Genomic DNA, 27819 nt, shown 5'->3' on the forward strand with positions numbered 1-27819 from the left:
TTGACTTCGAGGGGTTCGGGATATTCTATTGTCATCATTTTGTCACTTTTGCCTGCTATAAAGCTATAAGTAACTTCACAAGGCCCGCGGGGGCCAGTTAAGGCCACCGCACACCTTACGACTGTTCGCGATCCGATTTTAAAACAAATCGCATTTTGCAAATTTTCTGAAAATGTGAATGAAGCATATCATTTTATTTGAGGTTAAAATTAATTGAAAGGATACTAATATATAACCATTTTGAAAGATGGCAAGCCTTTATTTTGGAGTAAATGCAAAATTAGTTTCAAATCGTAGCTAATCCTACGACTGCTATGACGTCATTACGACTATATATTAAATTTGCTTTTATTCTAAGGAGGATGATAGCATACTCACAGATTTGAACATGGGTATTCGTACGATGATTTCGAACACTACACAGTAAGATATTCCAAGTCTCAATATTAGCATCAAATTCTACCAGGTTTTATTCCAAAATCGGGTCGCAGACCAATCGTAAGGTGTGCGGTCGCCTTTGAATAAAATGGCTACGATCAAACGCAACTTCAAGATTCAATCACAATAGATTCAACAAATCAGGAAAGCGTTTCATCAACATTTTTTTTTTTGTCCTACAAATTAGTTGTCGGATCTGACAACTCTTCTGGCCTCTATAACACAATTAGCGATCAATCGCTAAATTAATTGACCAATCAAGATCAAAGTTACACGTGCATTAGGCGCAAAATACTGACCAGGAACCAATCAGAAGTGTTCTCTCATATTTGCTATTCCTCGCTTATCTTTGTGTTACGGAACCTTGATCTTGATTGGCTGAGAAGCATTGTAACTGTATTTGTCGGATAGAACAGGATTTGTCGGATAAGACGTCCGACAAGTTCCATCTCCCTGAAGGCTGAATTGAATATTCGGGAGTTGTGCTTGATTTTGTGAAACCCATCTCTTACTACAACTCTTCCAGTAGTGAGGCCTCTCGCCTTATTATGACTCATTTCCCCTTCCCCTTTCATCTCAGAGTATTTTTAATCTTTCATGAAATCGTTAGACAAGCAGAATGACCTAAGCCGAAGCAGCAGCATGTACAACAGTAGTGGCTGGCATCTCTTCCTCAGAGGACCTTTGGCTCATTTGGTTATTGGTTTGCGATCGACTAGTGTCAAACCAATCGGTGCTTCGTTGAGATCGTTCACGGTATGGAAACCCATATCCTCTCATTGACGGCAACGACCTGGATCCCATCCTCTGATCCCATCCTCCGCGGTGACAACCGGAGTAACGCTGGTACCGCGTCGGATGAGGGCGGTAGGGCGTGACTGGCGCGGTAGCCGCAGGACCCTTGGCGAAACCGCGTTCCCGCAGGAGATTCTCCACTCGTCCCATCTCATGGAAGTACTGCGTCAGCATAACCTCCGTCTCTCTTTTGAACGGAGGCGTGAACGGCGCCGGAGGAGGTGGGCGTGGCCGGTCAACAAATGGGCGGTGCACGTGTGGCGGTGGTGGTGGTCTTCGACGCTCCCATGGGCGTGGTCCATCTCGCGTCTCGCTCCATCTCCAGTTACCGTGGTTGCTCCTCCAATTTGGTCGTTGGCCAAACCCGAAGCGCCGCCCACCTGAAGGTCTGTAGCCTCTCCGCCATGGGGGAGGCTGGATGTAATCATATTCCCGCTGCCTGCTCCCCCTTTGCGACCACCATCGCTGTCCACCATCGTGTTGGTAGGGTCCCGATGTTGGGATGTCTTCGCTTGATGACGTCGAGGCAGATTGATCTGATATCCATTCGGGCTGTCTTGGTCGTCGAATGTGGCTCTCCCTCAGAATGTCGTTGTTGGCGTCGATGACGTCACTACTACCTATTAGGCAAAACATGTTTAAATGGTAAACATCAATTTGTGTGCAAAACTCATTCAAAACTTATTCCTAAATATTTTAAAAATAGCTAGGACAACTTGGGTGCGTTTTACTGTGAAAATCAAAACCAGAAGCACAATATGGAAATGATGAAAATAACAAGCATCAGTAATATGTTCAAAGACAACGGTTTGGTTAAAATCACATGTGTTCCGCGTTTTATTGTTCATTATATTTCTTTAAATTCTATTCCAAAGAAAAAACTTACTTCTGCGATAGATCCTCTCATGTTCACGCTGTGCAGCCTCTTTTGCAACCCGTTCTTCCATCATAGCATTCTGCAAGTGATGCTGTCTGTTCTGGAGCCCAACAAGTTCATTGGATAGGTTGGCGATGTTCTGTTCCAGGCCGTTGTACGTCTGCTGGACCTGGCGAGCCTGACCACGGAGAGCTTGTTCCTGGATAAAAACACCCAATATGTTTAGAAAATGTATGTGTTCCATAACAGGAATGAGCGCGGAAAAAACTCTACATCCCCCCCCCCCACATACACACACAAATCAAAATATGAAAAAAGTGAAACTCCATATTTTATTGTTCGAAATAGACATGAAACGAAATACTCCGAAAATTTGCTTTGCCCAATTGATCGTGGGCCCGGCAGCTACTGTGCAGCGCCAGATCGATGAGGCTCTATCCCTTTAATCGTTGAACGCCAAACAGGGTAGCAGCAACTTCCATCTTTTAACGTCTTTTGGTCTGACGCGGCCGGGGTTTGAACCCCCGACCTCCCGGTTGTGAGGTGGACGCTCTACCAACTGAACCAACACACCGGTATGTCGAGAACAATGTTCTGATATCATATCAAAACACTTTATTTACTTAAAAAATAAACGAAGGACATCGCTGTAATGAACCCGAAATTGAGAGGTTACTACATGTCATGTCAGTGGCAACTTTTTTAAAGTCCCGAGGGAGAGAAGCGAGAAGCGAGCGAGCTAAAAATGTGACCTTGATTTTGTGATCTGTAGTTTGACGTGATATTAATAAATTAACATCATATCTAACATATTTTTTTTTATCTTTTTTCAATCGTTTTCTTTATTGTTTTTTCGTAGTCGTTGATTTTTGGGATGTAAGCAAAAATGTTAACTTTTTTGTTAAATACAAAATGTAATTTGTTGGTAGATATTGACGTAATATTCAGAACAAATAATCGTATTTCACCCTTTTTCATTTCCTTTCCCTTCTTTCAAGGTCGTAATTTCTTCTTTTTGGGGGGTCCATGGCCCCCACCCCCCTCCCTCCCATCCTATTAGGGGCCCGTTTAATAAAGGACTTGTAACTGTTGTAGCTTTGCCATTATGGTAACTACCTTGGCTACTTTGATTCTGATTGGCTGTTGAGCACTGTTACCTTGGTAGATGCAATTATGGCAAAGTTACAACAGTTGCAAGTCCTTTATGAAACGAGCCCCAGGTCTGTATTTTAATTTTTGTACGACATTGTTGATGATTGAAACCATTTTGATTTACCTGCAGTGTTGCCTGTGTGACTGCAGTCCTCATCTCTTCGTTGGCTGCGTTGTAACTCTTGATCTGTTCCTGGTATAGCTCCCTCTGTATCTGGGCTAGAGGAGTCTCTAATTCAGCTGATTTATTTCACGAGGGACAAAACAAGAGAGATTACAGTCATTTATTGCCTACTAGGAGTGACCCCTTGAGCGGTGCCACGATCTTTCGATAAGGGGGCAGGGGTTTATGGGTGGGGATAAAAAAAAATATTCGTATCATTTTTTTTTTTTGATAAATGGTAGAATTACACATGCACTCGTCTCATTTTTACACTCTTCGATCATCCTTCTTTCTTCTCCTTTTCTCCTTTTTTTTCGTTTCCCCTTAAATGTTCCTACCTCTCCTACTTCCTCTTCTTTTTCATCATTTTCATCGTAGTCGTCATCATCTTCGTCACCATTTCTATCATCAATATCATCATCACCACCATCATCATCATCACTATCACTGCCACCACCACCACCAACACCGTATCATCATCATCACCGTCATCACCATTTCTATCACCATCATCGTCTTCATCATCATCATCATCATCAATATCCTCAATATTAGCAGCATCATCATCATCAATATCCCCATCATTAGCAGCAGCATCATCATTATTATCCTCCTCCTCATCATCATCCATTCCGCCATCAGCATCATTTACATCATCATACAATGTATGTACCACATGACAGATACTCGTCGGTGGGTTGATCTTTTGTCTTTTCCCAGGCCCTCAAGAGGTGACCGGTCTTTGCCTTCCTCAGCTGATCTCTCAAGAACACCTCCATTCGAAATAGAAGAGAGAAGAAAGAAACAACCAAAGAAGGCTATTACCACAGTTTCCAAATAAAGAGAAGGAAAAGGAGAGAAAGAGACAGAGAAAAAAAGAGAGGAGAGACGAAAAGAAAAGAAAAGAAAGGGAAGAGAAGTAAGCAGAACACTTTCACCCAGTTCCCAATGTTGATTTAATGACCAAGTCACTTCAACAAAACGGACCACACATCGATTATGATTCGCTATTCACAGTAACGTATTAGCTTTGATAGGTGTGGAGTTGGTTTCTTGCCACACAAGATAAAGACGTGACATAAACGCTCGAATATCTAATTTAGTTTGAAAGTAGACTTTGCTATTAAACGGTTACAAACTAGAGTGGATGGTTGTGATGATGATGATGTTGGTGATGATGACTGATAATGACGATGAATACCCCTTTCATAAACCCAATTATGCGGCTAATAGCAGCATAATTTGGTCGTAATCAGGAGATAGTTATTGTCATGTTGGTGATGGTGACGACGACGACGCGACGGCGGTGGTGGTGATAGTGATGGTAAATTGGTGATGGTTATGATGATAATGTTGACGACAACGATAATGAGTGGGAGATAAAAAAAAACGCTATAAGGAATGATATGAAATGGAATATAAAATGGGACAAGGTGATAAATTCAAGTCAGAGGAGAATGTTATATATATCAAGGGTGGCGCCGGACTGGAAGGAGGGGTTCAAGATATCATATCGTCTTTTTTGTTTTGTTTTCAATATAATTATAGGGTTATGAACAAGTTAAATGGCCCAGACCTTGTGATGTCATTTGACATTCCCTTTTCACTCTTCTCCCCCATTTTCTCCTCTTTATTTATTTATTTATTATTTATTTATTCATTTATTTATTTATTTATTTATTCAGTAATTTTTTTTATTATTCATTTATTTATTTCATTACTATTTAAAGCAAAAATCATAGGGGCAGCCCCTGCCCCTATGTGGTGCCGCCCCTGGATGAAAACGATGACGAGATGGACGATGACACTCACCACACTTCCATCCGGCATCACGGCCTCATTGAGCGACATGCGATCTAGAGTGATCTCCAGGCAATTAAGACTATTCTCTAAGAAATCTGCCTGTGCGTCCAATTGAGCCCGTGCGTTTGCCGCATCCTGGAGGCTGTCCTCAAGACTACACCCGACTGGGACGTTGTAGTAGTTTAATTCCTGTGCCTCTGGTAGAATGATGACAATATCTGGAAAATACAGATAAAATGACACATTCACAAATAGCGACTACAACAATATATTCTATGAAGATTTATACATTTACACCTCTATTTATTTATTAACTGACACAAATAAACGTCGTGAAAGTCTTTCAATGATTTGTTTATCATATCAAATGATCAAAAACCCCAAATGATAATAGTTAATTTTTTAACATAGCAAACCTCAGAAAAAGAACATTCGAATCATCGCTGGGCTCTTAGCCCCTTTTTAATGAACATTTATCAAGAATAGCGAAAAAACATCTGACTAAAATCATGTCTTCAGACGAGAAGTGCTCACCTGCCACGAAGAGAGAGAGAGGGGGAGGCGGGTCTGGGTGATGGGAGGATAATGAGAGCCACCATAAATATTGGAAAAGGTTCTTGGAAAAAAAACACAGGCACATATTTTGTGCCTATGAGTATTTCCCATCAATATCGATTATAATATTTCAACATAGGCCTCAATTTACATGTACGCAATAGCACAGACCCATATGATGAAGTTATTTTTTATTTTTTGCTTTTGGTTATCATCAATTTATCTGAAATTTGAAAAAAAAATGTATGAAATATATTAATTGGTTACCATCACAGCTATCATCCAAGTCCTCATTGCATCCGGTCAGCTGATTTTTTGGTTGCCGTATCTTTTCTTCTTCTAAAAAAAATCATAAGACATCATTTTTAAAATATTTGATAAATTTCATCAAAATTACTAGTTTTCATTAATTTCTGTAGTTCTATTATTATAAAAAACTTGTTTATGAAATAAGCGATTTTAAAATGCATATTTAGTGATTCAGTTAATTCATTGTTTGATTAAATAATTGCTTGACAAATTAATTTGTTTCGTTTATCTATAGAGAAAGCATTTTTAATTCATTTATTCACTCCTTGAGTATTCGAGTATTAGATAGTCTAATCCTTACGTTAATATAAAATTTATTAATTTATCAATCCAAGCAGGGGCAGCGCCGCAGTGCTTTGGAGGGGGGTGCGGATGGTAGGCAAGGAACCTGAAAAATTATATAATTTTTCCATTTAAATAATAGAACAGAGTAACAAGACCCACCCTATCTTTTTGACATTCATCCTTCTTATTTTTCTGTCTTCTCTCTCTCTCTCACTCACTCGTTTAAACTTTTTTTTTCTTTTTTAGTACTTGGTACTTGAAAAATCATAGGGTGGTCAAACCTGCCCCCACCCTCGCCATGGCGCGCCGACCAGAATTAAAGTAGTAGATTTGTTTTACATGAATCTATTTGGCTTCATCATCCTTAATTTAATTAGCTACGGTGATTATCTGTTTTGGGTTAATAATGAATCTACGAGAAAGGATCAAAATTTTCTATTTCCTCATGCTCCACATTTACCATTATCAATCTCAGCGAGTGCGGCATCCACAGCTGCCGATGATAGAACCCTCGACATCTCGTTGGCGTAATCATCATCGGAACCCACGTTGATGACGGATTCTACCACGTTCGACGTCGAGTCTCCAGCCCCAGAATCGTCATCATCCTCGCGCTCGTCTTGCTCGTCTTCGTAACGCCATGTTTGCATGTATTCACGGACGTCTTCTTCGATGACGGGACTGAGTGTCGGACGTCGAGACGATCCCGCTCGCTTGGTCTCCGGGGGTGTCGATGGTGACGGTAGGAAGATCTCAGGATCTCTCTGGACATCTTCTCTTGCAGGAAAGGAGGCGTCAGATTCTGCTTAGTGTTGTGACAAGAGAGAAATATAGATCTGTTGGAGAGGCTTTGATATGATTCCCGCGTAATATTAGTATTGCATCTGACAGTGTAATGAAGTGACGATATTGTGCAGTTCGGATTCAATGATTGAAGGTAGGGTCATTAATAATACATACTTTTAAATTCTTGACATAATGCATAACAAAATAATGAAAGATACCCCAAGGAAAATAATGATGGAATAATTCTAACGCAATTGCAATGTTTTATTGATAACGCAAAGAAAATTGATCAATTGTCTTAGAAAGAAGGTAGGGAGGGAGGGGGAGAAGGATGAAAACAAAAACAAAACCAATAGGCCTTTGAAGAAAAATCACCTTCTCCTTCCGGCTGTGGTCGTTGGCTTCCTTCTTCTTTCTCTATTGGTCCGTCACGAGGAGGAGTGTGGAGACGAATTCCTCGACCAATGACCACGAGAGATGATGGATTATCACATTGACGATTGTTCTTGTAAGTAACATCAATGCCGACATCATCATCGACTTCATCCTCGGTCGATTCAGATTCGTCCATCGGGGAATGATCTACAAGTAACGGACATGGTATTGAGGCTTGGTAGGTCAAGATTATTCTTATGAGTTTGCTCCTGAGTTTTTTATTTTTTTTTTTGCTTCACCCCTTTTTATTCCTCCTCATCCTCTTCTTTCTCTCCTTCTTCTTTTTCTTCTTCTACTTCTAGAACTTCTTCTTCTTCCACCCCCTAATTTTCATCATTATCATCTCTGTAATGATCCTCGACATCACCATTAACGTCACCCCCTCGTCATCATCACAATCATCAGCACACGCATCATTCTCTATAAATATCACCATCTTTAACATGCACCATCATCATCGTCATGGCGAAGGCCCTTACTTTTCATAAATCCTCATTATATCGCCACTACCACAGATTACCCTGGAAATAACAAAAGTATGAAATTAAGATAAATTCCCTATTTCTAAATATTTTGGGGAATATGTCAAAATCTTTGAATTATGCCGGGTTGATCTAGTGCCCATACGGTACCATCAAAGCTCATTATAATCATCGCCATCATCATCATCACCACCATCATCAATCATTATCATCATCATCCTAATCATCATCGTCATCATTCTCTTCCTCTTCATCCTCATCATCACCATCATCTTATCAATATCATCATTATCATCACCATCATAATCATCGTCACCATCATCATCATCATTATCACCACCCTCCTCCTCCTCCTCCTCATCATCATCATTATCCTCATCATTGTCATAATTATCATCATCATCATCATCATTTGGGCCATGCAAGGGAGTCATATGAATCACTTCACTTCCCTTTTATTACTCACCTTCAAGAAATATTTCTTCCCCTCCTGAATAGCCACCCGAGAGGGTATCTTCACTGCCGAGCGGTTCTCTCGTGTCTTCACACTTTGCATCATTCTCGTAAAATTTGTCAAGACCAGCATCGACTACAGTCTCGACTTTGGCTTGGTCCCCTGCAGCAGATAGCTTTGCGACATCAAACCGCTTATGCTGCCGGTCATCGATGAAGAGTGGGGTAGGCCTATTGCTGACATTTTTGTTCAGAATCTTTTCTTGGAATTGGACGATTCTTCCATTTCGATCAAAATTTGACTCAAGTGCTCTTTCGTCGGTCATGGTTACACGGCCGAGATTTGAGGTTTAAGTTCAACTTAAACAAAGAACGATTTTTTTTAATTTAAAGTTCGAATCCTGATGGAACAATGTTGAAGAAAAATATATGAACGATAAGCATGCCCTGTGCTAGGCTGCACATACCGTAGTCAACGCAATTTGAATAGAATTTGAAAATCTTGCCAACTCAATTAAAATTATAATTGGCGCGGCGCACGCCAAAAACTTATGATGCGCGCGCGCGAATTGCGCAAGGCGCATAATGTAGTATGACGTAATAGTGATGACATTGATTGGTCGAATGTTTCCACCAATCAAAAGCTATTTTAGACATAGAGGAGTAAGGTTTCCCATTTCATAAAGTTTGTTAGGCCTTAATCACTTCTCCATTGATTATACCACGGAAGTCTTGCTTTCGATTGGCTACTGAATGTAAATAGACGGGGGACTTGGGGTCAAAATGACCCCATAACTTCGGGACATAGGAAAAGGAGAGGAGAAAATGGGGAAGGGAAAGGGAAAGAGGGTGAAATATACTTTCTGAATAATAAGTCAAACGTATTACAAAAATAGCTTTTTTACATTAAAAAGTTTTTGATCGCTTGGTGCCTTCTCTTGCACCTTTAAAAAAAAGAAATTTCCGCTCTTTATGACATATCTGCCCCCTTAAAATCTCGGTTTACCACGACACTGTAAAAAAACGGCCATGCCCCACCTGCTTCTTGCTCCGACGCGTCGGAGCTATAAGGACCAACTCAGTGATGGATCCAGAAGGGGAAGGAGGGGGTGGCACATCCAGCCCGTGCCCCCCCCCCCCTTTGAGAGCCATAATCACTTTTTTCATTGTAAACATGCCGTTCTAACACAAGTGCCTCACCTCCCCCCCCCCCCCCCTTTTGAAAGTCACCTCATCTATTGTAATGGGAATATGTCGTTTATACACAAGTGAGGGCTTTTTTACTCTTTTTTTTTTGCTTTTCAAATTTTGCGTAGACGAAATGACCTTCAATTTTATGTAAAAAGTTTTTTTTTCGTTCGCTTGCTGAATCTCCCTCATTAAAATATTTTGGTATTTTATTTGTTACCATGGCAACAAGATTTTTTTATGTAGGTATAAAATATGTTTTGCACATCTTCACATCAAGACTAATGTTTGTGCCACATTTCATGAAAATTTGTTAAAAACTGAGGAAGTAGTTGGAACAGCAAGATTTATACATAATATTTGCAATAATATACCGTTACCATGGCAACACAATTTCAGACACATGCAAAAATGTGTCTTGTGCATCTTTTCCTCAAATCCAATGTGTGAGCCAACTTTCATGAGAATTGGTAGAAAACTATAAATGAACTATTTTAAACAACAAAATTTTGGCCATAATATATTGTTACCATGGCAACACAATTTCTGTTTCTGTTAGTGGTAACTCCCGTAGGAACTCGACAGGACAGCATTTTGCTGGTAAACGCCAAGCTGGTATTTAACCAATTACCTTGGAAACATTTTCTGAAAAAGAAAAAGAAAATTCTTCCACCTCTTTACCTTAAGACCAATGTGTGTTCCAAATTTCATGAAAATCGGTTTACAAAATGAGGTAGGAGCTCGAAATGCAATATAGGTGTAAATTATAAAATTTTGTTGGCTGAAATTGCCTTGATGTCACTCGGGAACTAAAACAATTAAGAGAGCTCACAACTGTCTTAAAGTTAGGGCTAAATTCTTAGCCATGTTGTATTTATGAAATACAGAATCTGCTGTTTTAAGAAAAGTTACTTAGCCATTCATCCTATATCTGTCTTAGTTGTGGAAAACCTCTTAGCCAAATTCTAAGACAAAATTCTTAGTCAATTCTTTATGGAATACGCGTTTTGGCTAAGAATGTTATCTTAGACAGAAAATAAGACAAATTGCTTAGATTTTTGACTTAAGCATGCTTATCTCGTTTATGGAATACGGGCCCAGGGGCTATGATCATTATAGTAATTACAAAGGTTTGGAGTTTGGGATGGCAAACACGAGATTAAACACAGTACGTCAGAAATTCATAGTAAAATTCAAAATCGTTTATTCATTTCGGTCCAAACAATAGCGAAATATTCTCAGTTTGATGATGAAACAGAACAAAGAACTTTCAACAAACACAACAAAATAAGGCTTTTTTGTTTATTCACTTATTCATTTAATTACAATTACTTTATTTATTGATAATGTCATTATCATCACTATTCATTCATTCAATTATATACTTTTTATTTAATATAATATAATATCATTATTAATATTATTTGATTAATGTTAGTGTTACTATCAATTCGTTTTATTTATCATTTTACTTTATTAAATGATTAATTAATTCATTCATTCATTTACTGTATCTTTTTTGGGGGGCGTACATAAAGTTGCTCGTATAGGTCACCTGTGGATTAAAAGACTGGTAACACTTTCTTGTGTTAAACTTTGCATCTGAGAACACGCTAAAGTTGTGCGTGACTTTATACCAAAAACTTTATGAAACACATTACTTTTGATACATAATTTACATAATTTCAGCTAAAAAAAGGGTTAAGAATATGGTTACTTTGTAATCATGACCAATACAATAGTCTCAGGCCTCAGCAGTCTATCACTATCAAGGTTAACATGGCAGTTACAATAATGACAAAGTTACGTAGTTGTAACTATTTGTGAAAAGGATCTTACATACATGACAAAGGAGAACACTAATCTTTTATTGTCCGAAAAGTTGTCAGATTTGACAACGTTCCTTGATTACAAATGGCTGAGAAACACTGCTACTACGGTAACTGACAGATGAAACGTCCTTTCATTAAACGCTGCCCTGGACGCGATTTTTTATCCTACACTGTTGGAAAATTTATCCTTAAAATAAAAGAAGTTCCTGCAGCAGTCTCGAGAACACCTGTAATCTTACCAGATTGCGTAATCTTACAGGAAATTGGTATTTGGTGTATGTTACGTTACAGATTTTTCTTTAAATAAAACACCCTTTTCCCCTTTTTAAACAGACCTGTTCTGTTAAATTGCGGAAAAATTCCTGCTTTATGAATTTACAGAAGGATTCTGTTATCATGATTATTGCTTTCTGCTAAATCTTCTCTTTTTTCTGTAAATTCACGGTTTTTTAACAGTTTACGAACATTTTCTTCCCGGCGTCATATAGGATTTGAATAATGTAAGGCTAGGCATCAACTGAGTAAACCGGCCAGCGTAGCGTGATGGGATAATCCTTTTGCTTACAATGGCAAGGTGCGGGTTCGAATCCAAATAAAGGCAGGTACTTCAGATTAACAATTTTTCCGTCTTTTTATTAAGAACAAAATAGGGGGGTCCTTTGGATAAGTCAAAGCAATGTAGCCTAATTCAAAGTCTCTCAAACGTAGTTGCAACTATCTGTGGTATACAGGAACAAATAAAAGCCGAAGTTTCCGTATGAAAAGAAAAAAAAATCGCCCCGGACAGGACACGCGCCGATCTTAGAACCAACCCTCCGTGCCAGTTACATCTTCTTTGACGTATCTCTTGGCTAACCAATCACCTACATTCTGACTGGTTGGGTAGCGTAGTCGTGGTTTCTCAGCTTCAATGGCTTTAACGATGACATCAATGACCGGCTCGGCTGTCTGAGGACTGAAAATGTCGGGATTGCTAATAACTTTCCGAAACTCCAGAAATTGCTGCAAGAGAATAATTATAATGATAATTAGACGGGTAAATGTAAAGTTTTTATTTAAACCAAGCTAATTCAATTTGATTTATTGTTTCTCTTGGTAAAAACGCTCTGTAAGTTTTACAATGATGATATATACGCTGCACGACCTTTACAGCAATTGTTCAGGAATAAACAGGGGCCGCGAAGCGGGGGGGGGGCCTAAGATGGTGGGCTGACAATTATAGCATTTTGAAAACATGGAAAATGCGAGATCCTAACCTTTGGTTATTATTTTAAGTCGGTATTAGTTTATTGACTTTCAAAAGACATTTCAACCTTTGCTTAGTGTCCTGAAATTACATTCATCCATTTTATATAAAGGAATTTATACCAGTAAAATTATCTTGAAAATCCACAATCTTCAAAGCAAAAATTGTGGTGTTAACCGGTATACATAGAGGACCACACCAGTTATTTTACACCGGTGTTAAATTGATGGTGTTAGTTTTACACCTATAGGTATTATTACACCACCTTTCTTTGTTACATTTACACTCTTTGGTGTTATGTTCAATCTTTAGGGTGTAATTTTAACACCTCAGGGTGTGTTCCTCTATTAACACCAATTGGTGTCAGTTTTTAACACCACAGTTTTTACAGTGTTGTATCATCGGTAAAGCCTCTTTGTACTGATACCACAAAATGGTCAAAGCTCGTTTACCCAGAATGACATTTGATCTTGACTGTGTGACCTGCAACACAAACCATGGGAGTGTTTCATCAACATTTTTGTCTGACAAGTTGTCAGATCTGACATCTTTCCTTGATTCTGATTGGCTGAGAGGCACTGTTACTATAGTAACTGTCGGATAAAATGGGACTTGTCGGATAAAACGTCCGACAAGTCCTTTCATGAAACGCTCCCCTGGAGAGCGTCTCACAAACATTTTCATCTGACACGTTGTCAGATCTGACAACTTTCCTTGATTTTGATTGGCTGAGAACCAATGTTACTATAGCTGTCGGATAATAACAGGACTTAAACAGGATTAAACGTACACTCTAAAAACAAATCAGTCAAAAATGACTAGTTAATAGGATCAGTTGGTGAGACTGTTGTTCTTGTCATATTTAACTATTTTCTAGTCGCATTTTACTTGAACATATATAGTAATTTCTGACTAGAATATATGTCAGAAATGTGACTATCAGCGATTGTCATATCAGTTGTACCCAGCTGACTACTGGAGGCCTGTTCGTAAAGCTGTTCGTAAGATAAGAGCGACAGGTGAACCTTTCTTATGCGCTAAATAATCACCAACGAACATTAATGGTGAATATCATTTACCACAAGAAAGGGTCGCCAAAATTTTTTTTTTAAGAGTGTACGACAAGTCCTTTCATGATCAAACGCTTCCCAGAAGATCAATGACACCTGATTACGATATGTTTAAGTTTCATAAAAAAAGGATCTATAATTTCTTAGTTATTACCATTTCAAACTCTGCTATGCAGGCAAGACAAACGTAATTAGTGATTTTGCACATTTGAGGTGATCTTAATTATTATCATCAAAATAACGAATCAACAACGGATACCAGGAGGAAAACGGAGAAGCAACGTAGAGGGCGTCACCCTTCCTCTGCGTTCGTTAAATGTGAATTTTACCTTCTTTGTATCTTCAGATACACTGTTATCATCGAAATCAGAGATCGCCATCATATTTTCTCCAAATTTAGTCGTTACAGGTCCAGGTTGCACGGTGCTAATACTGCGAAATAAAGTAACCAAAATGGAGGAGTTGGAAAAAAGATTTGTTTTAGATTAATTGATGAATCAGTAAACTACGGTATCATTTCATCAATCATGAATTCATGAATGTTTGAAAATAAACATTGAGTTAAACATAGCATTAACAATAAATGCCAGGGATGTGTTTCATAAAGCCGTTTGTAAGTAAAGAGCGATTTTAAGAATGACTCGTGAACCTTTCTGAAAGGACAAGTCCACCCGAACAAAAACTTGATTTGAATAAAAAGAGAAAAATTCAACAAGCAGACCACTGAAAATTTCATCAAAATCGGATGTAAAATTTTAAAGTTTCGCTTCATTTCACAAAACAGTTATATGCACATCTCGGTTGGTATGCAAATGAGGATATGATGACATCACTCACTATTTCTTTTGTTTTTTATTCTTTAAATTATATAATATTGCAATTTTTACGAATTTGACGATTAGGACCCCCTGCCTGAAGCACGAAATGTTAAATTAATGAAATTCCACATGTTCAGGGAGGAATGAAACTTCATTTCACATGACATTGAAGAGAAAATAAAAATATTTCAATAATAAAATACAAAAGGAATAGTGAGTGAATGACATCATCGACTCTCTCATTTGGATGTAACTGGCTCGTTCATATAACTATTTTGTTAAAAATAAACGAAACTTTGAAATGTCATAACTTTCTTATTTTACATCCGATTTTGATGAAATTTTCAGCATTGTGCTTGTTTGATTCTTCTCTATTTATTCAAATCAACATTTTTTCTGAGGTGGACTTGACCTTTAAATGCGAGACCATCACCAATGAACATTTTGGCGTAGGTACATGACCACACGACAGGATCACCAGTCTAACTTATGAACATGCAGCTTTATGAAACACCCACCGAACGTGGTACCTACAAAATCCATCGAAAACTCAAAGTGTTTTTTCTACTCTGGGAGATATTGTGTTATTGCTGAGGAATTCCCAAAATTGGCATGGTATTCCTGCCAGATGTTACATTTTGTCCAACATGTGATCTAGAATTCTGTGTTGGTGATTTTTAGTTTGATTTTTTTTCAGCTTAGATTTCATGCCTTCGAAAGCTCAGTTCTTATAACTACCCCAGATCTATTATATTGATCTACGCATACAAAGAATTAAACTTGATTTCAGAGACATTCTCATAAAGTCATTGTTTACTCCAACTCTATTCATTTATCTTTAACAGCATTTTTTTATATCAGGGAAAATAATGTTAATGATTCCACTTTAACTCCAAATTTTTCAAAATTAAAGATTGTCAACCCCGTTTGTTTGATTCTGCACTGCTGCTATCATTCCTATCAATGTAACCTAAAACATTCAATCGAATAGAGGGGTAGTTAATACATATCAATTGTATTTGACATTTCATACATTCATACCAAAGAATGCAGAGGGCGTTTTGTTTGCAACCAACATTGCACAGTTTTGACCCCCTCAATGTTCGTTGGTTTGTACCACTTACCCTATTCCAAATTCTTTGAGTTGTGGCCTTAATGATTCGGTTAATCCTTCCATTGCAAACTTGCTCGCATTGTACATGTCCATAAACGGAATACCTGAAGATATAGAGGGGGTAAAGAGGTATCCGAAAAAAGGGGGGCATGGGGGTGAGAGAAATAGTGAAAAAAAAATCTTTACAATATATATATATATATATATATATATATATACATGAAGAATTTAATTTCGTGATAATTTGTGCCTTTAACTAAATGCAATAATATAGAATCGTTGATTGATTGATCCGTATTCTCATAATTCTAATCTCGATACTAAAAGATATTAATTGATTTCGAGAATAGAATGATGAGAAAGAAGATCAATTGCCACAACCTATTGGTGCGATAACCCCTTTACCCATAGAACGTCCACATTACGTAATATCAATCTATCGTACCCTAATATTTGTCCATAGGCTTATTGGACAACATTTTGACGGACTTTGATGTAGACTGATTTGCGGTTGCTTTCAATCCTGTATTTGCGATTAAAAAGACGAAAACCGAATAAAGTTTTCGTCAGGTGACTATACAGTGTTGTTCCTGTACTCGTTAGAGAAGAGTATTTAAGTATTGAAAGTGGTAGAGTAAAAAAGTTCTTAAAAATTATAAGCAACCATACGCCTTTAACGATTAAAACGTTAAACATTAACAACAAAATTGTTGTTTTCAATTTCAAACGTTTGTTGTAACTGCTGAACAACTGCTCCAAAGTTTAGTAAACAGCGGTGTATATCTTACATAATATTGATCAAAATTACATCATTCTTACTGTGTAAATGAAGCAAAATAATTGGAATTTATGACCTACCAAGATGTCCGACAATGCTGCTGATATTGACGATACTACCGGACTTCTGTTTCTTCATGGCTGGAAGAGCTCCTTTGATCAATCTAACTGTACCAAAATAGTTTGTTTCAAACATGATCTTAGCTTTCTCCATACTCATCGTCTCCAGAGGTCCGAAGAAACCATAACCAGCATTGTTAACTGAGAGAAAGAATAAGAAGAACAGGGGCTGTAAAAAATCCGAAACCTATTTTTTTTTCTTAATTAGTATACTTGTAAATTAAAGGTCAAGCCCACCCCAGAAAGAATGTTGATTTGAATAAAGTGAAAAATAAAAGAAGAATAACAATGAAAATTCATCAAAATCGGATGCAAAATAAAATTCAAGACACTTTAAATGTTCGCTTATTTTTCACAAATATTTACAGAATGATGCACAACTGTGGATATGCAAATGAAAGATTTGATGATGTCCCTCATTCACTATTTCAACAACTTTGTAAGAAAAAAAAGAAGATAATTAACATAAGGGATTCTTTGCAACTGTCATGTGGAACAAATCAAGAACAAAGGAAATGTTTTGAAAATGTCATTTAAATGACAATGAACAGCTGGGAGGTCTTTGTCGAAAATTTGTGAACCGGAAGAGCAGTTTTGCCCTAAGTTTCTGAGCTGACGAAAAATTTCAAATAAGTCTTTCGTATAGAGTCCAGGACAGGACTGCTGTTTCGATGCACAATTTTTCGACAAAGACTCCTTCGTCGCTATTGTCATGAAGGGCTTTTGACAATACATTTTCCACTTCTTGAAAGCATTCTGCGTCATGATGCGAAAACCTTCTATCGTAAAAGCGAACCCCATTTTCCCATGCATTCACTTTAAACTTGATATGTATACTTGTATAAATTCGCACTTCTTATTTCAGACTTTACGGTGGGATGGAACGAGGTTTCGGAGTTATCCCCGTGGGGCCACTTCCATTCACAAGTGGATACCATGCGCGACCATGGGGTCTCGTAAAGCACCCTAAACACGTAATTTCCATATTCTGAAAATGCACCCCTTAACAAGTATTGGCGTGTGAAACCCTACCCTTTTCAAGTATTGGAAACAAAACGATATTCTTGGCAAATATTAATTCCTGAAATGTTTTATTGCAGGAGCCATTCTGGAAACAGATCTTTTGTTAATTGACCCATCAGCTTACATAATGTTAACCATTGTTAAATAAGTATTCGGGAAGAGACATGGTTTGTAATTATACAGGTGATAAACTTTTGTCGTAACAGCATTTCTGTCCATGATCAGAAAGTGTAATTTGAGATAAACAGTCAAGATGGTCGCCAAATTAATTGCCATTGTCACTGCAGCAGTGTGCAGTGAGATATATGTAATTTTTAGGCCGTTAACATTTCTTGTTATATTTTGTTTCAATTGAATTTCCACTTTCCTAGATGTTTCATTCTTAATCCTTTTCTACATTAAGTCCCATAGGGCAGGTTATATGTGTTAATGTATAGGCTTAGAGAAAGCCAAGCCAAAGAGCAAACTGTAGGTCCACCCTATATTGTTCCAATTTGAATGGGTTAATCAAGTTCATTGTCTGGTTTTCTGTTAAGACATGGTCAAAGTACCAGCAACTCTAATTGGGTAACAATAAGTAACTTTAGAACTTAGTAAAAGAATAATCTATGTTGGTTCAGTTTCTGCATGCTTTATATAGAGAGAAAAAGCTTTCAGCTATCAGTTGTATCAAAGTTTTCAGAGAGAGAGAGAGAGCGACAGAGATTCAGAGAAAGAGATAGAACTCCTAATTTGTACTTTTGACAAGCTTCTCATCTAGATTTTACAAGTTTGCTATATAAGGTGTAATCTGCTTAAAGCCTCCAATTGGTAAGTTGTTTCAGTAATTTTTAGTATTATATAATGCGATATACATGTAACTCTGACATACTTGCAATGGATCGTATTTGTTAACAGACATATCGACTGTTATGAGAAAATAGTTATCTCTATAAGTTTAATTAACCTGTAAAGTAATGTAGATCAATACGTATTTCATTCTGTTGTAGAATTAAGAGTCCTTGGTAGTATAGTATTTGTATGAATAGGCAAGTTTATTCTTTAGTGCTTTAGTTATTAGTTTCAGTTGTTATATATACATTATGATTTATTATATGTTTCTTTGTTTGTATTTGCAGTATTTTATCTCAATCTTGGTTCGTCTGGGATGATGAAATAAAGCACCATTTCACATAAGCCAACGCCATTTTTGTGAATATATTTCTTTTGGAGTGTATTGACTTTGAAACTCCGCATTGGTTACCAAGGGTAAAGTGCGGCAGTCACAATAAAATACAAGTGCTTAAAGCAGTTCGTGACAGACACCACTAGTCCTGGCTTTTAGGAGAAACTGAGAGGGAAGATGTCGGCTATAGAAGAGTCTAACTTAGTAGAAGAGATACGTGAAGATAGATCTACTCGAAGTGGGATAAGTGTTCACAGCATGAAGAGTAGAACTAGCCAAGTGGCAAAGAGTCATGCAAGTTCTCTTCAGTCAGTGAAGAGTGAGAGACTGTCCATTAAGAAACATGAAGCCTCTCTTAAAGTTAAGCAGTCATTTGAAGGTGACCATCTAAAACTGTTGCAGCAAGAAACAGAAGTCGAACAACTTTTTAGAAAGCGACGGATAGCTCTTCAACAGCAACTAGATAAGGAAGAAGCTACCTTCAAACGGCAACAGAAGGAGATTGCAATGAGAAAGGATCGCCTAGCTAAACGCGAACGTTTAGCTCAATTGAGTGCCATAAAGCAAGTATTAGAGGAATTTGAAGATGAAGAATTGGGCGAAAGTGATTCAGAGATTTCATTTAGAGGAATGAGAAAGGAAGAGAAGAGTGAGGGAATGCAGAGATTCTTTGATTCCCAAGAAAAGATCCACCCCCATCAGTCAGAAAAGACAGGAGTTCATCAGAAAACCGAGGCAGTATCTGATCTCAGTAACCCATGGGTGCCAGCTGGGTTGGACAGTTTAGTATCATCGCTAGAAGCTTCTGTCGCCCAAATCACCCGCATTGCTATTGGACAAAGTGAAATAAGTAACCAGTTGGCAGCAGCTAGCCAACTACCAAAGATCGATGTTCCAATGTTTAGTGGTGAACCGATGAATTATCCTTTGTGGAAGAATGCATTTGATTGCATGGTGGATGCTAAGCCAATCAGTGACTCTAATAAACTGAACTACTTGAACACCTACGTTTGTGGAAAGGCTAAAGATATTGTTGAACACTATTTGTTATTAGGAGAGGATGATGGTTATCAGAAGGCTCGTGCAGAAATTGATAGTAGGTTTGGCAACCCAAGTGCTCTCAGTGTTGCTTACACCAGAAAGCTCTGTTCATGGCCAAGTATTGAAAGCAAAGATGCAAGTGGATTGAGAGACTTTTCCGACTTCTTGCAGAAGGTCTTGTCAGCCAAGACGAAGGTCAAGAATCTTGGAATCCTAGACTTTCCCCAAGAGAATGCAAAGCTCGTAGCAAAGTTGCCAGAGTACTTGGAAGATGAATGGCGAGAGGAAATTGATAGCTGGCGCGAGACTAAGAGCCCCCAAAGTTATCCCTCGTTCTCGTATTTCGTTGGTTTTGTGAAGAAAGCAGCAGACAGAGCGAACATTCCTGAGTTGGAACCTTTAAGATTAAACCTATCAAAGCGAGCTCAAAACGAAAATGCACGGATTTTTTCTATCTCTGGGATGGAGGATGGAAATTCGACATGTCCTTTCTGTGATGGAAGCCATCACCTTGAATCATGTGCAAGTTTCATGATGAAACCTATCGCAGAAAGGAAGTTATTCTTTTCGAAGAGAATGTTGTGTTTTGGTTGTGCTCTTACATGTGAACATCGTGGTAGGGAATGTATGCACAAGAGAATGTGTAGAATCTGTAGAGGCAGACACCTAACATGCATGTCTACATGAAGACAGGTCAAAAAAGACAGAAGACCAGGGAATTCCCGATCAAGGAGCCAACAACACAAAATGAACATTTGATTTGATGTAATTCTTTGTTTTCCACTTTCTTATCTCTTTCAATCTCTTCTTTCCCTTTTCTCGTTTCTTTTTCAGTATTAGTCTAACCATTTCACTGGAGTTGTCATTTCAGTTTTTCATATGGTTTCGATCTTTCCTCTTTTCTAATTTTCTTGTTCACATGCTAGTCTTTATCTTCTTCTAGTGTTATAGTTCTCTTTATTTCCAGTTTTTCTGTACATATGCATAAGTTAAAGTATCTTACATGTATATATGGTTTTGAGTTTATTGGTTGATTTGAGATATTCAGACATAATTGATGTTGTGTGTGTTTTTAGTTAGGTAACTGATGGCAATCAGTTAAAGGAGCCATGTCACTGCAGCAGTGTGCAGTGAGATATATGTAATTTTTAGGCCGTTAACATTTCTTGTTATATTTTGTTTCAATTGAATTTCCACTTTCCTAGATGTTTCATTCTTAATCCTTTTCTACATTAAGTCCCATAGGGCAGGTTATATGTGTTAATGTATAGGCTTAGAGAAAGCCAAGCCAAAGAGCAAACTGTAGGTCCACCCTATATTGTTCCAATTTGAATGGGTTAATCAAGTTCATTGTCTGGTTTTCTGTTAAGACATGGTCAAAGTACCAGCAACTCTAATTGGGTAACAATAAGTAACTTTAGAACTTAGTAAAAGAATAATCTATGTTGGTTCAGTTTCTGCATGCTTTATATAGAGAGAAAAAGCTTTCAGCTATCAGTTGTATCAAAGTTTTCAGAGAGAGAGAGAGAGCGACAGAGATTCAGAGAAAGAGATAGAACTCCTAATTTGTACTTTTGACAAGCTTCTCATCTAGATTTTACAAGTTTGCTATATAAGGTGTTATCTGCTTAAAGCCTCCAATTGGTAAGTTGTTTCAGTAATTTTTAGTATTATATAATGCGATATACATGTAACTCTGACATACTTGCAATGGATCGTATTTGTTAACAGACATATCGACTGTTATGAGAAAATAGTTATCTCTATAAGTTTAATTAACCTGTAAAGTAATGTAGATCAATACGTATTTCATTCTGTTGTAGAATTAAGAGTCCTTGGTAGTATAGTATTTGTATGAATAGGCAAGTTTATTCTTTAGTGCTTTAGTTATTAGTTTCAGTTGTTATATATACATTATGATTTATTATATGTTTCTTTGTTTGTATTTGCAGTATTTTATCTCAATCTTGGTTCGTCTGGGATGATGAAATAAAGCACCATTTCACATAAGCCAACGCCATTTTTGTGAATATATTTCTTTTGGAGTGTATTGACTTTGAAACTCCGCATTGGTTACCAAGGGTAAAGTGCGGCAGTCACAGCCATAAGCATTTGTGAGTATAGGATCTGTTCCAGTAAAATGTCATTTTCGCCTCATTTACCGAAGGGCAGTAAAACAAGTGCCCATAATCACGGTAGTAGACTTTGGATATTTTTAGCCCGAAGACATCCAATCTGCTAAAACAAATACGTTTTCCAGATTTTATCATCGATTATAATATTCTAGTCAACTTAATTGTTTATAGTATGTATATATTTGGTTACCCCTGAATGATTTGTCTGTGAAAGCATGCGTAGCATCTTGGAGAGGTTAGCTACTGTCCAAAAAATAAGCAAGGTCATTTCATAAAAGTTGCTCATGAGCTAGGTCAAATCACACTCTCACCTAAAACATCAATACGCCCGTGCTTCTCCATGATGAAATCATAGATGCTCTTAACTTGATCATCTATAGTGACGTCAAGCTGACGTATGAAGAGTGTCTTGTCCAGATTGTCACCCGCAGCCTCCGTGAGGGCGTCCTTCTTTCCTAGGTTTCTCATCGTGGCATAGACCAGGTACTTGCTGTTAGGATCCTTGGCCAACCTGACCGCGAGCTCCATTCCGATCCCGGTGGAGCACCCGGAGATGAGGGTGATAAGTGGAGCCATGATTCCCAACTCTGTGTTCATTTAAGAAAAGAAGCGACATTTTGGGCGATTAATTGATTAATCAATTAATTAATTTACGCATTCATTCCTATGACTATTTTTTTATTTCATTTTATTAATTTCTTAATCAATAACATATTCATATAAAATCAATTTAATGTTTATATATATATAGGCCTACTTACAAGTTTTAAAAATCTTATACCGAATTATACCCTGTTTTTAGTTGCAACTTCGTTTGAATAGTCAATTAAGTGAGCAAGATTTACCAGATAGGACAGGAGCAAGTTGCATCAACAATCGCACTCCCTTAATAAATAATTAAATGAATGAATAAATAAATAAGAACAAATAAATTAATAAAGAAACAAAAACGAGATAAATAAATATACGCATAACATACACATTACATACACACATACATACATACATAAAAAAAAATAATTAAATAATAATTAAGATAATGGATGAATGAATAAATAAATCAATAACATACACATTTTAAACAGGAATGAAAATAGCAATCACCAAAACAAGGTTAGAACCAATCACATGAAAAATTTTCCCCTTATACATATTTTTGACTAGAAAAAAAAAACCAAATGAATCTGTGGATCCGCTCCTAGTTTAAGTAGTAGATCAGATGTAAATGAGCTAGCTGCAGTAGTAAATGATGGTGATAGTATTGGCAATTATCATACGTATCAGACATCTGAGCTGGTCATTTACAAAACCGTATTGCCCTAGATTCATAAATATCGGGAAGGGATATAGGTATATTATTTGTATTTTCCTCGGTCTCAATGCGCATATTTACTTTGCATGCAGAGACGACGCAAAATATACCTTTGTATTTTCCCTGGGGCCCGTTGCAGAAAGAGTTGCAATCGATCCCAACTCTAAAAATCATGCGCAACTTGATTTTCAACCTTTGTTTTCAACCAATCAACAGCGCGCATTTGGGACTTGCAATTGATTTTTTGACTTGCGTTTAACGCAACTCTTTCTGCAACGGGCCCCTGGTCTCACATCCGGGCATTTGAGGATGCGTATAAAGAGATACGCTTCATAGGATCTACACGCCAACGATATACGTCATAATAAAGACATCATCACTGGATCCAAGCGCTTGCAAGTACGTCATAATGGTAAAGTGCAGAGCCTAGACCCTTATATTAACAAGACACAATATAACTATTTTAAAAAGAAATATATCACCATTATCACGATTTTTGCTCTAGATATCTGATTTGATGATAATAAAAATATTGACTGGCTCTTCTTTCAGGGAACATCAAATATATTGCCCTTAAAAGACCCATATTGCCCTCGTCTAAAGACTCGGGCCAATATGATTCTTTTGCTGGCAATAAATTTGATGTTCCCCTCAAGGCGAGTCAATATCATATAATTATAGTAGTAGCACTCTTTGTAGTTGTAGCACTCTTTGTAGCAGTGGTAGTAGTACTAGTCGTAGTAGTAGTAGTAGTAGTAGTATAGTAGTAGTAGAGTAGTAGTAGTAGTAGTAGTAGTAGCAGTAGTAGTAATAGTAGTAGTAGTTGTTGTTGCTGCTGTTGTTAAGTGCATATGGTAATATAAATATAATTGGTAAAAACAACATAATAAACTCACCTGTATGGAACTCGACGCCTCCAATATTTCCGCGAATGAGCAGCGTACAGATGAATACAATGGTCTATTCGTTTGCCTTCCAGACTTCGCCCTATTCGAGTTATATAACAATCGATAAATACATTCTTTGTGCTCAGAGTTTGTGTAGAGTTTTAATACCCTGGGTATGGCAATGTAAATCACTACACGACATTTGTTTTGCACAGGGATGGGGCCACTATATTTTGTTAGGATGAGGGGGGGGCACGACTATACAAGCTCAGACTTATATTTGACAGTTTAACCAATTATACCATTTCTGGAGTGAGAAGCCAGACGTCTGTGTCCTTGATAAAGCCAGCCACATGTGAATCTAGTCTTTACTACTTCAGACTCGGTATTATGCGAATTGCGAAAACCAACTGAAGGGTCATGAATAGCGCATTAAAAAGGGGGAAATAATACCGATAAATTAACGAGTAACATAAAATAGGAAATTAACTACCTTGATTATCGTGACTATCATGACTATCATGATAATATGCTCCTCCTGTAATCTGGTAATATGACATCCGAGACAAAGGGCTGTTTATTATTATTATTATCTTTTACATTTGCCTAAATATGCTCATCGTTTTGGAACGTATACTGCATATTGGAACAACAGGTGTTAATCCCAATTATCAGATTTAGATTTATTTGTTTTCGTTCAACAATTTTTTTTTACAAAATATAATCAAAGTAACAATATAATCGATAATACAGACAAATCAATGAAATTGATTTACGGAACGATTTATTTGCCGTCGTTGAAGCTATCCCAGCAATTAATTTGCTAGCTTCACTTGGCAAGCAATTATAAATATTGGGGGACACTCCCTAGATTAAAAAAAATCATTATAATGATTGTCCCCCCCCTCTCAAAGCTGCTTTTTAAAGGATTTTTTTCGCAAGAAATAAGAAAATGCATGCCTAGTATATTAGAGAGCGTAATGAAGTCACAACATATTCAGGGCTTTAGATTTTCCCGTAAACTGTACCAACATGAAAGTGGTAAGAGAATGGGCCTTTTGATTATCTCCTTACATGTCACTCGGTAGGTCCTATACAGACGGGGGGGGGGCCTTGGGGGCATGGGACCCGGACAATTTCACGACCAAGAATAATAATGCGAAAAAGAAAGAAAATGAACGGAAATTATAAAATATCGTATCATTTTCTGAATATTTCGTCAAATTCACAGAATTTGATTTTTTTTTAATCCGTTATTTTTTTGCACACAGCTTTCGATCCTCCCGTACGCCACAAGTGGGCCCCCTCATAATATTTTTACCATCACGCTGCTCTTACATGATGTTGTATTTTTTAGGTCGTGCCTACTATTATATTTGTAATACCATTGCTAGTAGGTCCATGGTAATACATGGAACATGCACAAGAGGTAATCGGAACGGGATAACGTTAAGCTGTCCGTTATCGGTTATGTGTGCACTCAGTCATCGACGGCCTTTTTAAATGGCGAGTGACACATTAAAGGCGTGAGTTACTTTAATCATTATCCTCATACAGAATGACATCGCAAATCAAAATTACGTAACCACTCGAGAACACGATGGACATGTTAAAAGTCATTGGCCTTTTGATAACTAGCATCGCCATACTTCTGATAAGCCACGTTGAATGGGGATTTTGAATGTATTTACAATTTATTTTTTCTCGGAATAAGTCCTTATTTTCATACTTTTTTTTAATTCAGCATTATTGTGTTAGTTTTTAATAATTATATTTGAATAAATAGAGTAAAATTTACCGATCAAAATGATGAAAATGTCATCAAAATCTGATAACAAAATGAAGTTATCGAATTTTTAAGTTTTTTTTAGCAATATTTTGTGATAACCGTTAATGTACGTCGTCATGAATATTCATTAAGTGGGCTGATGATGTCACATCCCCACTTTCATTTTTCTTATATCATTAAAAGAAATCATAAATATCTAATGTTTGTACATGTGTGGATGATAATGTATCCATTATAATAGAATGAGTTCCAGCATTGAATATCAAATACATTAAATCAGTCATCAATCCACGTTTAATTCTTGGGGGGAATGGATTTACATAATAAAATACAAAGAATAAGTGGGGATATGACGTCATCAGTTTGCTCTTGAATATTTATGAAGACATGCATATAACTGTTTCATCAAATAGTGCTAATCTTTAAAATATCATAAGATTGTTATTCCTTGGCCGATTTTGATGAAATTTTTAGTGTTTTGGTTGTCTGTTTTTTTTTCTTCTAAATCTGTTTAAATCATATTATTTTCAGCTTGGGGTACTCGTTTAAGGCCAGTGCATATTGGACCTAGTACAAGAATGCACCTACACAATTTGATCAGAGGTAATTTTTGTTTTCCTTTTTTTATAAAGAAAATTAATCTTTGTCGTTGAGACTTACAAGTAGGAGGAAAAGGGTTTATGCACCTCCGATCTTTGACACTTATTTACGACGTCAACGTAAGTGGCGGGAAAACTTCGCGGTTTAAATATTGAATCGGGTGGCGCCATACTAGGACGACCGGGAAAGAGGGGGGCGGGGTGGCGAGTGCCCATGTGATGACTCCCTTCAGTGCCAATACATTTTATGGAGGTGATTAAAACGAAGAAAATATTTGATTTGGACTCAATATATAATAATCATAAAACATGTTGTGACCTGACGTGAGCTAACATCATTATTTTGTCAAGACAACCAAAGGTTTATTTAATCAGGTGTTAGATAAACTCGAACTACTTTTATCATAATTGTGTATTCTAAATCAATGACACTACGATGAGTTCGTCATAGATGTTAATTAGCATTCTCTCGAATAAAGCAGAAATAAGGATACAATACAGTAATAAGCCAGGTGACTTCCCCTAATGCTAATTCTTGATTTTTATGGGAGAGGGGACAGGTAGACCCTATAGTTTGACCAAAGAGCGATGCCATTTTTGTTCAAAAGAATAATACAGGTATGTCTATTCAAAAGTGGCGAACTCACGACCAAGAAAAAAGAGAGAGAGAGAGAACAGGCAATAAAGAGAGATGGGTGAGACATGACATCATTTTACGAATATTATGTCAAAATCTATCACAAATTGGATTTTCGTTGTAAATATGTCGAAATGTTTATTTCCTACTTTTATTTTATATTTTGTCTGATACACCATACCTGCCCCTTCAATCTTTTTTGCTCCTTACTCAACTGCTATTCAAATATTGCCTTACCAAGACCTGTCATATTACACACCTCTCTTTTCTTTCTTTTATTTCACTCTTTTTTCTCCTCCTTTACTTTCCATAATAGGTCTCTTCATTAGGCCTATCCCCTTCTTTTTCATTTAGGGGAAAAAGGGAAAAGAAGAAAAATGAGGAGAAAAGAGGGATAAAAGGAACGGAGACACAAAATGGATGAGTGTCGGATATGTAACGCTTATGATATACCCTAATATTCACTGCTTTTTTGGTTTGTCAATTTTGTTTGTTTAAAAATTAGACACCCCCCCCCCCCACACACACACAAA

At 37.2% G+C, this 27819-nt stretch overlaps 2 protein-coding genes and 1 long non-coding RNA gene across 3 annotated transcripts; 1 reads left to right on the forward strand and 2 right to left on the reverse strand.

The window, feature by feature from the left end:
• Positions 1-1062: 1062 nt before the first annotated feature.
• LOC121405769 lies at positions 1063-8909 on the reverse strand. Its single transcript, XM_041596721.1, has 9 exons — positions 8547-8909; positions 7539-7745; positions 6838-7182; positions 6051-6122; positions 5238-5446; positions 4099-4198; positions 3387-3502; positions 2120-2309; positions 1063-1853 (listed from the first exon to the last, which is right to left on the reverse strand). Exons 1-9 carry the CDS (start codon positions 8857-8859, stop codon positions 1063-1065), a joined length of 2343 nt encoding a protein of 780 aa, XP_041452655.1. The 5' UTR covers positions 8860-8909.
• A 3097-nt stretch (positions 8910-12006) lies between these two features.
• On the reverse strand, positions 12007-24379 carry LOC121405901 (retinol dehydrogenase 8-like). Its single transcript, XM_041596895.1, has 6 exons — positions 24271-24379; positions 22374-22649; positions 16660-16839; positions 15812-15905; positions 14199-14301; positions 12007-12555 (listed from the first exon to the last, which is right to left on the reverse strand). The coding sequence occupies exons 2-6, from the start codon at positions 22636-22638 to the stop codon at positions 12355-12357; spliced, it is 843 nt and encodes a 280-aa protein (XP_041452829.1). The 5' UTR covers positions 22639-22649; positions 24271-24379; the 3' UTR covers positions 12007-12354.
• Positions 20608-22028, forward strand: LOC121405902. Its single transcript, XR_005968720.1, has 2 exons — positions 20608-21571; positions 21880-22028. It is a non-coding gene; the product is annotated as an uncharacterized LOC121405902 (long non-coding RNA).
• Positions 24380-27819: the final 3440 nt, after the last annotated feature.

This window comes from Lytechinus variegatus, chromosome 19 (assembly GCF_018143015.1).
Source record: "Lytechinus variegatus isolate NC3 chromosome 19, Lvar_3.0, whole genome shotgun sequence".
Classification (NCBI taxonomy): Eukaryota; Metazoa; Echinodermata; class Echinoidea; order Temnopleuroida; family Toxopneustidae; genus Lytechinus; species Lytechinus variegatus.

Excerpts from the sequence above, each read along its gene's own strand:
- LOC121405901 (XM_041596895.1), bottom strand. The coding sequence starts at position 22,638 with ATGGCTCCACTTATCACCCTCATCTCCGGGTGCTCCACCGGGATCGGA. Across the intron at positions 16,840-22,373 it reads CGGGCGTATTGATGTTTTAG|TTAACAATGCTGGTTATGGT; the intron begins GTGAGAGTGTGA and ends TCTTTCTCTCAG. Across the intron at positions 14,302-15,811 it reads CTCAAAGAATTTGGAATAGG|TATTAGCACCGTGCAACCTG; the intron begins GTAAGTGGTACA and ends TTTATTTCGCAG.
- LOC121405769 (XM_041596721.1), bottom strand. The coding sequence starts at position 8,859 with ATGACCGACGAAAGAGCACTTGAGTCAAATTTTGATCGAAATGGAAGA. Across the intron at positions 7,746-8,546 it reads GGAAGAAATATTTCTTGAAG|ATCATTCCCCGATGGACGAA; the intron begins GTGAGTAATAAA and ends CGTTACTTGTAG. Across the intron at positions 1,854-2,119 it reads TGAGAGGATCTATCGCAGAA|GTAGTAGTGACGTCATCGAC; the intron begins GTAAGTTTTTTC and ends TTTGCCTAATAG.